The sequence below is a fragment of the Taudactylus pleione genome, unplaced genomic scaffold (genome assembly GCF_031769625.1).
Source record: "Taudactylus pleione unplaced genomic scaffold, aTauple2 ptg000377l, whole genome shotgun sequence".
NCBI lineage: Eukaryota > Metazoa > Chordata > Amphibia > Anura > Myobatrachidae > Taudactylus > Taudactylus pleione.
In genome coordinates, this window is record NW_028284778.1 from 1,250,562 (window position 1) to 1,264,829 (window position 14,268).

The 14,268-nt window shown below is 40.5% G+C and overlaps 1 protein-coding gene across 2 annotated transcripts; it reads right to left on the bottom strand.

The window, feature by feature from the left end:
- Window positions 1-295: 295 nt before the first annotated feature.
- Window positions 296-13,658, bottom strand: LOC148507993 (uncharacterized). Of its 2 annotated transcripts, XM_088445084.1 has the most exons (3): window positions 13,598-13,630; window positions 10,583-10,663; window positions 296-5,758 (listed from the first exon to the last, which is right to left on the bottom strand). In XM_088445084.1, exon 3 carries the CDS (start codon window positions 5,745-5,747, stop codon window positions 2,769-2,771), a length of 2,979 nt encoding a protein of 992 aa, XP_088301210.1. In that variant the 5' UTR covers window positions 5,748-5,758; window positions 10,583-10,663; window positions 13,598-13,630; the 3' UTR covers window positions 296-2,768. The 2 variants fall into 2 exon arrangements, with proteins under 2 accessions (XP_088301210.1, XP_088301209.1); XM_088445083.1 differs by lacking the exon at window positions 10,583-10,663 and having other exon boundaries at window positions 13,598-13,658.
- Between the last annotated feature and the right edge of the window lie 610 nt (window positions 13,659-14,268).

The following is a 14,268-nucleotide window of genomic DNA, read 5'->3' on the forward strand; positions in this document are numbered from 1 at the left end:
TAGCTTACTGCGCAGCAGGACTAGACAGGTGGGCACATCTGGGAGCATCTCACAACAAACCCATTCGTTACTGATGTAGGCTATGCTCTAGTAGCACAGTCAGTCTACTTGCCTAGAGATTACACCAAGGCACCAAGAGCCGGGGAGACGCCATAAATTATTTGAAATAACAAGACAGTTTGTAAATATTTGAGGCAGCAACAAGGTGTAAAGTTTTTCAATGTACAATATGTGCATAAAGTGCCATCTCCACTGAAAAGCGTTGTGTTAGCAAATTTTCTTTTATTATTCCAAATGTTTTTATGATATCTGTACAGATGTAGACATAAAGTATAGGATGATAATAGCATGCCCCTCCCCTTTAAGGAACATTGTTTTATAAAAGCAAGTATAACTTTTTACACCACTGTACACATAATATCACATATCTCCTTACTCAACTGAGCTTACACTCTGATTTCTAAACCCCGGAAGACAAAGAGGGAGATATGTGAAGTATCAAAAAGATAAAAGTGCGACATAAATAGTGGAAGTGGTTGTAAATGTGACTTTTGAGTCATATGTGCGTAAATAAAAAAAAAGTGCTGCATTTTATATGTGTTTGTATGTACAGGTTGAATCTCCCATATCCAAATATTCTGAAATACGGAATATTCCAAAATACGGAATTGTTTGAGCATGACTGAGATAGTGACACTTTTGATTTCTGATGTACACAAACTTTGTTTGATGCTCAAAATTATTCAAAATATTGAATAAAATTACCTTCAGGCTGTGTGTATAAGGTGTATATGAAACATAAATTCTGTGTTTAGACTTTGGTCCCATCCCCAAGATATCTCATTATGGTATGCAGTTATTCTAAAATACAGAAAAATCCGATATCCAAAATACTTCTTGTCCCAAGCACTTTGGATTTGGGTGACTCAACCTGTATTTACTGCGTTTTCGGAGGTTATTCTCTCAAAATAACTTACAGGTAAGTTTGCGTAAAAAAGGTGTAAATGTTTTTGGACTTAAGATGCCCATCCACTAGACGATTAAGTTGAGCGATTGAACGATAACGATATCGTTCATAAATCATTTGCACAAATGTCTAAAACGACCAGCGATGCGCGCTCCCGCTGGTCGTTTAGACATCTATCATCGGGCAAACATGCTGGACAACCTGACGATAACGACAGGTTCAGCATGTTTGCAGATGATTGTGTCTACACTGAACGACTGCTCGTTCAGCGTAGGCACATCACAGACTGTCAAACGACTGCACGGTTACAATGTCGTAATCGTTCAGTCGTTTTCATGTCTGCTAGTGGATGGGCACCTTTAGACTAACAACATATTCTATAGAAATTGTGCAGAGTTATATCTGTTTGTATCTTCTTGCCAAAAGACATACAATACATATATATTTTTATATTTTAATTTTTCAAGTTTTATATAATAAAATATTTTTTTACTTTTATTATAGCATTTTGTTCTTGCCATAGTTTTATTTTTAAAAATTCACCTAATGTCAGTACTATAAAATTAACTTTGTTTTGATTTTGTCTAAACAACGCTGATTTTGTCAAAATTACTAACTTACTTGACAGAAGTGTACATTTTTATAGACTATAAATTAAAGCTAAAATAACCTTTTAAAACACATTTACTCAATCTTTAGTCAGTTGCATTACAGAATTCCAACTTTTATGATCTGTTTGCAATGATTCTAATCATATGTTTGTGAAACCTAAACTTTTTTTTTTTTCATTTTAACAGAACATGCAAAAGTAAAATATTTGCTAAGTTGGAAAGGTGATTGAGGACAACTGACCAACTACAGTGTTACTCAAGGCCCGAAACGGTCTTTGCAAATTATCTTGTAACAATTTATACAAATTTTTTACAGCGTGTATCCTGCACAGACATTTTATGCTTTTAGTTTGTTCTTGGGAAGTTTTTTTTTTTCCATCTGTGTTTTCTCATATGTGATCCTGTTTCAGCATTTATGGACACAGACACAACATTTGTTCATGTTTGTGATATGTACTTTATGTACACATGCTAATAATAAAAAAAAAAAGACAGTTTTAAAAGCATTAACCGACTTTATGTATTAATCCCAATTTTTTTTAATTTAACTAGACCAAAGTAGTTGAGTTGGTGAATGAAGACAAACAATTAGTAAAACAACTGTGTTGAAATAGGTATCGTCGAAATGGTTTATAATGGTATGAAAGTCCTACAAACCACAAATATTTAATATAGCGTGTGCCTTCAAATGTAATAGCAATTTAGAGAATTAGTTTACTTTCTATAGATAATATTCAGTCTAAGAATACAACTCATAACATGATTGCAAGAAAACGTCTACTGCCTATGAACAATAAAGTTATTTTTTTAAGATATAGTTCCATCCATTACAATTTAGTGTTTTCTTTATCTCGAGCCTGGAAGCCATTTTAAAAACCCTTAGGGGTCAATTCAATTACCTGCAAAGTGCTGGGTGCAATTCTCCAGAAAGCAAATTATGGATGAAGCATCGCCGATTTCTGTCCGCTACCATAAGGGTAAGCACAAAAATCGGCAATGTGGGGTACCATAATATGGCACATATACGCATATTCCTGCACCGTGGCACATTGAACCTGCAATTTGTGGGTAATAGAGCTGACATATTAGTATATTACACTTTATCAGGGACTGAAATGTAATAATATTTTCTAAAAGCAATATAGAAGAACTTGCTAAACTTAAACAGATAAATTAAGCTTTTTCATGAGTTATTTAGAAGAACTTGGTTTATTGCCTTTGTGGACTCTCAGATGTCGAGTCAGAGTGCACTTCTGTCCAAAACTTTTCCCACATTCAGAGCAAAAATATGGTTTCTCCCCCGTGTGTATTCTCTGGTGTAAGATGAGGTTTTGGTGAATGCTAAAGCTTTTCCCACATTCTGAACACGTGAACGGTTTCTCCCCGGTATGAACTCTCTGATGGACCACAAAATCAGCTTTACGGGTAAAACACTTCCCACACTCGGAACAAAAACACAGTTTCTCGCCGGTGTGTATCCTCTGATGTAAGACAAGGTTTTGGTGTATGCTAAACCGTTTCCCACACTCTGAACAGGGATACGGCTTCTCCCCAGTGTGGACTCTCTGGTGGACAACGAAATCGGCTTTTCGGGTGAAACACTTTCCACATTCAGAGCATCCGAACGGCTTCACTCCGGTGTGAATCTTCTGGTGTTTAACCAACTGGGACTTATTGGTATAACTTTTCCCACAAATAGAACATGGGTATGGTTTCTCTCCGGTGTGAAGTCTCTGGTGGAAAACAAGACTTGAGTGAGTGTTAAAACTAGTCCCACATTCAGAGCAGGAAAAGGGCTTCTCCCCTGTGTGTATTCTCTGGTGAGTTACGAGATGGCCCTTCTGAGAGAACCTCTTCCCACAATCAGAACAGGAATACGGTTTCTCTCCCGTGTGCGTTCTCTGATGCGTCACCAGCGGCGCTTTCTGAGAAAAACACTTCCCACAAATGGAGCACGAAAAAGGCTTCTCCCCTGTGTGGACTCTTTGATGCTTAATGTAAACCGACTTGTGAGTGAAACGCTTCCCGCACTCTTCACATGAATACGGCTTCTCTCCCGTGTGACCTCTCTGGTGTAAAATGAGACTTGTCTGGGTGTTGAAAGCCTTCCCGCATTGAGAGCAAGAAAAGGGTTTCTCGCCAGTGTGAATTCGCTGATGTGTGATAAGATTTGACCGTTGGGAGAAACGTTTCCCGCAATCAGGGCAGGCGACCGGCTTCTCCCCGGTGTGAACTCTCTCATGTATAACAAGCTGTGCTCGTTGGCTAAAGCCTTTCTGGCAGAAAGAGCAGGGATATGGTTTCTCTCCTGTGTGAGTTCTCTGATGTGCCGCACACTGCCCTTCCCTTAGGAAACACTTCCCACAGAAAGAGCAGGAATACCTTTTGTCATCAGTGTGGTACTTCTCATGTATTAACAGCCGTGCTTTTTGGGAAAATCGCTTCCCGCAATAGGAGCAGGCGAATGGTTTGTCTCCTGTGTGAGTTCTTTCGTGCACAGTTACATGTGACTTCTGGGAAAAACTTTTGTCGCAGTAAGAGCAGGAATAGGGCTTCTCTCCCGTGTGGACTTTCTGGTGCGCCGCACATTGTTCAAATCGGGTGAAGCACTTTCCGCAGTAGCAGCAGGAAAACGGTTTCACCCCGGTGTGGATTTTCTGATGTCTAATAAGATGTGATTTTCGGCGAAACTGCTTTTTGCACTGAGAACAAGGAAATGATTTCTCTTCTGCTTCACTGTTATTTTCTTCTTCATCTGGATTCCATTCTTCATTAAAATGAGAAGATGAATTTTCGGTGGAGTCATAAATTTCGGTGTCCGTGAAGTTTTCTTCTTCACTTGAGATAGATTCCTCCTTAATAAGTACTAGTGTATAATTGTCCGCAAGATTAGCTTCTTCAGATGAGACTGATTCCTCCTTAATATGAGTAAATCCACATAGTATATGATCTGTGGGTGTAGAAATTTCAGTATCTGTGAGATTTTCTTCTTCAGATGTTTCCAATTCCACCTTAATGTTAGATGTAGATTGTGTAGGATCTGTGGGTGTATAAATGTCAGTGTCTGTGAGGATTCCTCCATCACATGAGACTGATTCCTCCTTAATATGAGGCGATGTATACTGTGTATGATCTGTGGGTGTACACATGTCAGTGCCTGTGAGGTCTCCTCCATCACATGAAACTGATTCTTCCTTAGTATGAGTAGATGTATACTGTGCATGATATGTGGGTGTATAAATGTCAGTGTCTGTGAGGTTTCCTCCATCACATGAAACTGATTCCTCCTTACTATGAGTAGATGTATACTGTGTATGATATGTGGGTGTATACATGTCAGTGTCTGTGAGGTTTCCTCCATCACATGAGACTGATTCCTCCTTAATATGAGGCGATGTATACTGTGTATGATCTGTGGGTGTACACATGTCAGTGCCTGTGAGGTCTCCTCCATCACATGAAACTGATTCTTCCTTAGTATGAGTAGATGTATACTGTGCATGATATGTGGGTGTATAAATGTCAGTGTCTGTGAGGTTTCCTCCATCACATGAGACTGATTCCTCCTTACTATGAGTAGATGTATACTGTGTATGATATGTGGGTGTATACATGTCAGTGTCTGTGAGGTTTCCTCCATCACATGAGACTGATTCCTCCTTAGTATGAGATGTATGTAGTGCATCATCTGTGGGTGTATAAATGCCAGTGTCTGTTTTTCCATCACATGAGACTGGTTCCTCCTTGATAAGAGTAGATGTAGACTGTGTATGATCTGTGGGTGTATAAATGTGTGTGTTGGTGGGATTACCTCCATCACATAAGACTGATTCCTCCTTAATAAGAGTAGATACATACTGTGTATGATCTGTGGGTGTATACATGTCGGTGTGTGTGAGGTCTCCTCCATCACATGAGACTGATTCCTGCTTAATATGAGTAGATGTATAGTGTGTGTTATCTAAGGGTGTAGAAGTGTCAGTGTCTGTGAGGTCCCCTCCTACATCCAAAACGGATTCTTCTTTAATTGGAGAAGATGGATATTGTGCCTCATCATATGAGATAGATTCTTGAGTGCCAATGTTTGATTTCTGGTTAGTTTCCATATCTTCATATTTATAATCCAAAGGTGAAATCAAGGTGTGAAATCCTTCTGTTATATTTGCCATCCTTGATATTCCTAAAAAAATATTAAAAATAGAAAATTAAAATAAATTGATATTGATGTTGAGTTAGCAGTTTAACTGCTACAGTAATTTTTTTTAAAATTTGTGGAAATAATGTGCATAAGTGTGAAAATAATGGAAGATAAAGCATTCACATTAGCTACCTATTTTTACCAGTTTCTGTGTTTCATCCAGTCCCACTTTTTCTATAAATATCTTTATTTGAAGCATCAGTTTGAAAAATAATTTATAAACATTATGCAAAAATAAAATAAAGAAGTTACAAACATCATAGCATCATACAAAGCATGTACATTGAGGAACAATGTCAGATAAAAAAAGCCATCGCAGTGGCAATGAGCACAAATAAAACAGCAATCATAACACAAAAAAGAAATGTAATGAACGTTCGAGTAAGTTATACATTGAATACATCCTGAAAGGACATCCTGAAAGGAGAAGGAAAAATAAATAAATCAGCAAGAGAACGACACAGTGTCATTTTGGAGAAGTAGATGAGACAAAATGTCAATAAAAAGGAGAAATGCGTTACAATTGTTTGAAATGAGGACAAGATGCTTCCACCTATTTCAAAGGAAAAACATAAAACAGTTTTATTCTAAATAAGGGCATTTTAGTAGGGGAAACGTGAATCCACATATGTAGCACACTTTTGCATGCCGCTGAGGAAGTAGCCAATAGTACCTTCTTTGGACCCCTACGAACTGGTAGACCCTTCGGTAAGATTCCAAATATCTCCCATTCTGGGGTGAGGGGGAAAGAGCTGACTAAGTGATCTATCATAAATTTCCAGACACTAGTCCAGAATTTCTTAAAAGAAGGGTATTGTCAGAAGGATGGAAAAAAAATCAGCCATAGGGGCTGCACACTTAGGGCATCTATGAACATTGGTTAGGCCGATATGAATACGCCTCTTTGGTGAGAAACAGGTTCTGTTCTCTATTTTTAGACAATAAATGATAGAACAGTGCAAAAATGTATGTGTATATACAATACATATATATATAAGCTGACGTAAGAATCACAACAGAATATATGCAAAATCAGTGAATGATTACAGTTATAAAATGTCATAATACAATCCTACATTATTGAGAGATATACTGTATGACTGGCATGGAGAGATGGACAGCATATAATGCGATGGTTTGTCTGACAGCCTGCCAGTAGCCCTTAGGTAACCTGGTCTTTTAATTACTCCCAATCACCTTTTCCTATTAATCAAATCCTTGTCATCTTATTTCCCTGAAATAAACTGATGATTTATGGACGGTCTTTTGTCTGTCAAAATAAATCTAATATTACATTAGTCATAAATAGATTTTCTATTATTTGTCATTCATTTTACTTCAAGGTTGTTCCAACATATTGTGTGCTCATTTGGGGACTTGGTGGCATAAAAATACCTGCTTACATCACAGCACAAAAAGTATATTTCTCGGTGCACTTCAACTAATTAAATATATTTAAAAAAAAAAAAAGCCCCATCCTTATCTCCTTCCTATATAATGGTTAAAAAAGCAATCCAATTAAAGTCTCCTTAAAAAAAAAATTATATAAAAAACAAACACGAAATGGACACAAGTAATATAGGCAGTCCTGAGGTTCCCTCACTCTCATCTTATATATAAAATTCAATGGTCTGTTTGTTTGTTGCCTGTCTGGTTATGCATTCGGACATGCCTGCACCGATCGGGATGAAACCAACATAAGGTGATCCATTTGGATCCTGTCCAGGTTTTAGGGGGGTTAAGGTCCCGGTCGGACATCCTGTTGGTGTACGCTGGGCAGAAATTTAAACCAGGAAGCTTGTTCAGAGCCTTCTACTGGATAGATTTGGCCGAAAACTTCACAGAGTGGTAACATTGGATCCCAGTAGACATACTAGGGGGTTAAGGTCCCGGTCGGACCTCCTGTTGGTGTATGCTGGGCAGAACTTTGACCCCGGGAGCTTGTTCAGAGCCTTCTACTGTATAGATTTGGGCGAAAACTTCACAGAGTGGTAACATTGGAACCCAGTAGACATACTAGGGGGTTAAGGTCTCGGTCGGTCAGAACTTTGACCCGGGGACGCTGGGCAGAACTTTGACCCGGAGATCCTGTTCTGGGCCTTCCACTGGACGGATATGGATGAAAAATTCACAGTGGGGTGGCAATTGGTCTGGGATACCCAATGGAGTGGTTTCGGTCCCGGTCGGACTTCACAGCGGAGTGCGTCGGGCCTTCCACTGGATGGATTTGAACGACATCACATAACAAAACATAATTACTTGAAGATTTAAACCCAGGCAATGCCGGGTACTTCAGCTAGTATTTAATATAAGACATACGTATGGGCAGAACAAACAATATTTTAGGAGAAAATCTTAAAGTCAAAATTAGATGTTGATTTAAAATTTACTGCTTCCATCAACACTTTTGTAGGTGGATCTGGAAACTTTGAAAGAAAAATGTTCCAAGGAGCAAGAAATGGGTGTCTACCTTCAAGTGCACCTAGTAGCCATACATATAGATGTGGGCAAATAAAAAAAGTTCTTTACTAATGATTCTTAATTATTGATTTGAAGCATAAAAGGTAAATATCTATTCAATTTATATAAGCGCTTGAGAAGCAGAAGTTAAAATCTTAAAAACATTTTTTCCTGTACCCCAGTCGCCCATGAACGATATTGTGCACAGAACCCACTGAGATGTTCAGTTCATCTGCAATATCTCTAACTGAAACGCATCTGTCCTCCTGAATCAGACCTTCAATGCGGCACAAATTGTCATCTGTGGTGGACGTGCTTAGCCGGCCGGATCGCTGCTCATCTTGAACGTCTGTCCTGCCGTTTTCAAGGGCTGTGCACCAAACCCAAACCTGTTTTCGTGACATGACGTTATCACCGTACACCGCGACAAGTTGGCGATGAATTCCAGCTGCTGATGTGCCCTTTAGACACATAAATCTTATCACACTACGCACCTCGATGTGTGAGCATGTTTCCGCCATCTTACAGCTGATGCTGGGACTGTATGGCTGATAAGAGGCGCAGTCTAATGGCCGTGAGGGGAAGCAGTGGTCTACCTGCTCTTACATGGTAGGTACTTAGAATGAAATAAAGAACATTAAATGCGTGTTACCTTACTTATTGCACTGCCCTCATATATTAGCACGCTGTGGAACTTTTCCTCATGCTATATTACATTAATCTCATATTGCCGACTGTGCTAGTGAATGTACTGTTGACTGAATCTGGGTATCTTTCTGGCTCTGTGGAAAGCCAACATTGTTAACCATTTAATATATGCTGGATGAAGTCTTTTTTGACTTGATATCAAGTGACTTTCTTCAGGTTAATTGTATCCACCTCTATATATTACATTTTTTTTTTTTTTAGATGTGTTCTATTAGTACATGTGAATGTTTAAAATGTTTGGGCATTTTATGTAATAAGTGTCAGTATTATTCTTATGATCACGGCTTCCTATTTCTCTTCTGATTGCAGCTCTGTATATTTTTTCCTTGTCTATGAAATATAAGTTGAATAATTTCTTTACCTTCACAACCATAGACAGAGAGAGGTATCACGATCCAGTAGTGCCCCTTAACAGAGTTGCAGACAGGAAGTTTGCCTTGCATAGGAAAAAAGACATTTTGCCCTGATAGGGATCCTTTTTAGGAACATACTGAAATTAGTATATTTTCATTTAAGCTCATTGGAGCTCATTCAGACCCGCTAGCTAGATGCAGCCGCTCACTCTCAGCGTATGGACATTTTGCAAAGTGACGTCAAGACAGACGCTCGCACGGCAAGGCATAAACACGCCCACTATGTCTTGGCGAGCAATCACTTTGTGCTTACAGACGCCCAAAAGCCTGTCTTTTAGCCGCCCACTTGTGTACATCATCTCAAGGAAGTATATACAACCATCGGTACATCGGGTTCCATCGGATCTGACTGCAGCGCTTGTGGTTGACTGTACCCTACCGCAAGCACTGCGAGTACTTCAGTGTATTATTCAACAAGGTGACGTGTACTATGACGCTGGCTGTTAATTATGCACGCCCCAGAAACGGAGTGAAAACACTCTGGCACGCCTGCGTCCGTAACTCCACTCCCCTGTTACTACTGCCCTGCGCCTGTTACCACCCACAAACGGCCTCTCCTGTCACTCATTCCACTGGGCTGTCTTTGCAGGGCGAGTGAGCAAATCCGATCGTTCGTACTAGTTTGCGCACGCGCATTGCGAACTACACACATTCGCACATTAGCGAACATCGTCTGCAACGAGCATCCGCTTGCTAGCGAGCTGGTCTGAATGAGCTACATTATACGGAGTCCACGGTTTTGCCATTGATGGTGGAGATCTAATAGTTCGCAGTTTTTTGTGTTTTTTATTCAAAGGCAGGGACCTGCCCCTCAGCACAGCTCAGCCCTGCCCCCTTCCCTGATTGCCCCCCCCATCCACGGTAGGAATGCCCATTGATGGGGTGAAACCATTCATGTTTTCCCATAGATAGTCTTATACCATTGATGCAAATCACTAATGGCACCATCGATGGTGACCCCTTCAATGGTCATCCGTGCCCTGAACCTCTCTTCATCCAGTATAATATTTTATGACATTACAACTGTGACATCACAGATGTATTGCATCTTTGAGCAATGACCAGACGGCCTTCATGTGAATTCAATGTGCCACTAACATCCTGTATGGCAGCACTCAGCCGACATATTGAGTGGCCCCAAACGTGCAGAAAACTGACTAGTACGTTATGATTGGGAAAAGTTAATAACAGTAAAAAGAAAACTGAGAGAGTAAAAAGAACTCACCAGTAACCCCACCTTACTAAGCAAGCGAGGGGCCAGAACCCACTTTCAAGTGATACAAAGTCTGATGGTGCAACTTCTGACCTTAAGAAATAAATAACGGTTACCAGTATTATACTACACAAAATACTAATACACATCTTATAGGGGTATTCAATATGGGAGCGAAAACATAGTTTTTGCGATGTTTTCGCACCTATGACGTCATTATCGCAGGTTTTGCTTTTACACTGTATTCAATTTCAAAGACTTTTTGCAGGTTCGAAAAGTCTTTGAAAAAAACGGGGATAACTTTTCACCACTGAATAGGTGGCGAAATTGGGGTTTAGGGGTGCAGGCTTAAAAAATAGCCTGCACCCCTGGGAATGACATTTAAAAGATAACTGTGTCAAAAAAAGTTTTTAAAAAAAAATAGGGACACCCCAAATAATTATTTTGAAAATTGGGGTGAAAAAAAAAAATGGGAAAAAATTGTTTAACAATAGGGAAATACTTGCAGAATAGCCCTGAACCTATGCGGCAGGTGTTTTCTAGAATAGATTTATAGCGGCAGGTGCACAAATGCAGAATTTTTAAAAACTTACTTTAGGGACATCAAAATATCCTAGTACCCATTTTCATGTACCCAAATTTGATGGGACCACTTAAAAAAATGAAAAAAATAACCCAAGTGCTCTTCTGCAACACTTCTTCAATGTTGGGAAAAAAACACCTGCTGCGGCTATTTAAATCCCCGACTTTCATTTACAGGCTAAAACGGGGGTACCCATAGTGATCCCCCATGTTTTCACAACTTTAGGGGGGTCCTACAATTTTTTTAAGGAAAATTTCGTAACTTTACGCAAATCCCACTTCGCCAGGTCCCGTTTTCGTTAGTATCATATTGAATACGGGGATAAGCGGGCGCGTGCCCGATACTTTATCCCAGGTAAAAGCTCCGATATGAAACGGAAACTTCGACAGCGAAGTTTACGTTTCATATTGAATTCCCCTCTTAATCTGTAACTTAAAGAGTGTTTCTAAAGATTTTTTTTCTTCACTTTTAAATTTGCCCTTGACAACCATCTCCATGATAAAGTTGTCAACTCCACCCCTTTTAATTTTAATCCACCTGTGACAGACATACACTACCATGTAAGGAATGGGGAGCCGCTAACAAGTGCACCATGGAAACACACAGTAGGGTGAACATCTCCCTTATGCTTACCAGTAAATTGGCTGACAACAGAAAGCAAAAGCTTAAAGTCCACTAACACACAACCTCAATTCCGTTACTCAATTATATTTTGACCTATATTAAAGGATTAGTACAGACGTGCCCACATACATCTTACCTCCGTGCGCTACAAGTCGCGTTACACACATAATGCGTGTGCTCTGTGTGACTAGGTAGCGCCAAGCGTCTTTTTGTGCGACTTTTTCCCTTCAAATGCGTCTCAGCAATGTGAATTCTGTGTGCAGCTGCGGGTGTATCTGCATGCGAAATGCTATGTTACAGTGTCACAGTCGCTGATACTGTAACGTAACATTTTGCATGCAGATACACCCGCAGTCGCACACAGAATATAAGCATACCACATATAATTTTACTCTTCTAGTATTCTGCATCGCTGTGCGAAAAAAACACATTTGAAGGGAAAAAGTCGCACAACATGCTCGGCGCTACCGAGTCACTCCACTGCATGGCGCGACTAGAAGGGCTGCTTAACGTGCAAGAAGGGTAGATGCATGAAAACACATCTGTATATATAAATTGTGATTTATTTATTTTTTATGCAGAGCAAATAAACTGCAAGATTCATCACACTGTATGTGGTAATACATGAAGCCCAGGTGCTATATGGAGTCAGATGTAATGTCAGGTATTCTAGAGACAGTAGAGATCAATTTTAAGAAAATAAGGGGTCTAAAAAATGGGGGAGGGGGTGAAGGATGCGGTCGAGTGGATGCGCCCATCTGATCCATAGAGAAAAGAACAAAAACCACTGGGAGGTAAACATAACGGATATACCACCGGCAGTACAAATCCCGTCACCGGAAGCCTGGCAGGGGTGAAGAAACAGAAGCTAAAAAAGGTGAGTACAACTAACCCTATTTTACCCCCTAATCCTCCTTTAGGGGTGCCTAACCCTAACCCCCCCCCCCCTAAGTGCCTAACCCTATCCCCCTTCCCCGCGGCCTAAACCTAAGTCTCCCGGGGGGTTTCTAACCCTAACCTACCCCCGGGGGGTGCCTAACCTTAACCCCCTCTTCCCTAGCCTAACCCTAACCTCCCAGGGGGTGCCTAACCCTAAGTCAGGGAGACTTAGGGTTAGGCCCCCCCCCCGGGAAGGTTAGGCTAACATTGTCATGCTTTGGGCACGGGGGCTCGCTCCGCTCACCACAGGTTACTATTCCCAATAGATCTCTTTGATGCCTACCTATCCACAAGGGGGTAGGGGCGTGATGACACAATCATAATTCATACTGCCCAACCCACTTGTCATGGTCACCTCTTCTTCTTCCTCCCACTGCATCACCATGGGTGGGGGCCAATATGAAAATCATGCCCTAAACAAAATAGAGCAAGTCCACTTGCACTCAGGAAGGGGTGTGTGATGTAGATGGAGGTGCAGGAACAGTTTTAAAACACACCAATGGAAGAAAAAATGGGTTTTGTGTCTTTAACAAAAATATGGCAGTGTGCATGCAGCAACCCCTGAATTATTTCAATTTAGAAATAATTACTGAAAAGTACAGCAGTTCATATATAATATATATATATAATATATATGTATATATATATAGTGACTGTAAGAATGAGAAGCAATAGTGAGCAATGTCTAGTCTCTTCATGCTAACTGTAGATAAGCTGACAGCCATCCACTGTGTTTGTGGGTACCAGAACCGGCTGTAGGTGAAAATTGGGCCAACTATATATATACAAAAAAATAAATATATAACTTAACATAACGGGAAGTGACATAATGTAAATATCTCCAGTGAGTACCCGTCAACGAGATAAGTAGTGTTACTGACCTGCAGCTCATCCCGTCCTTAAATACACATAAAAGAGACTCAAATTGCCGGAACTACAACCTTTTCTGTAAGTCACTTCCGCGTTATGCGTTCCACCTTATTTCCGTGTTATGCGGTCCACCTCACTTCCGTGTTAAGCGTTCCATGAGCGTCTCACCTTACTTCCGGGTTCAATTCTTCTTTCAAGACAAGTCTTTCTCGACTCCTCCTGATGTACAAGTGTTTGTAGATAACGCGAAGCTGGTAGTCCAGAGCTTTACTACACATACAGTACCAACAAGCTGTCCACTCCTCTCATCTTTTTCTCTTGATGATGTTATGTTATAGATTGTCATTTTGCTGCATACAGACTGTATACATTTTTCTTCTGGTTTTAACACTTTTATTGCAGTTACCTGGGCTGAACGGGATATAGTGCGCATCTCGGTGTGCAGCAAATCCCGACCGCCGGCATCCCGAAGGTAAGTATCAGGGGTTAGGGGGGAGGGTTACATTTAGGGGTAGGCATTAGGGTGAGGGATAGGCACTAAGGGGGGAGGGTTAGGTTTAGGGTGCAGGGAGGGGGAGGTTAGGTTTAGGCACTAGGGAGGAGATTAGGGCCCTCATTCAGAGCCGTACGCTCTGAGCAGAGCGCACGCTCTGAATGAGGGCCGGCCTCCATGAAAATGGAG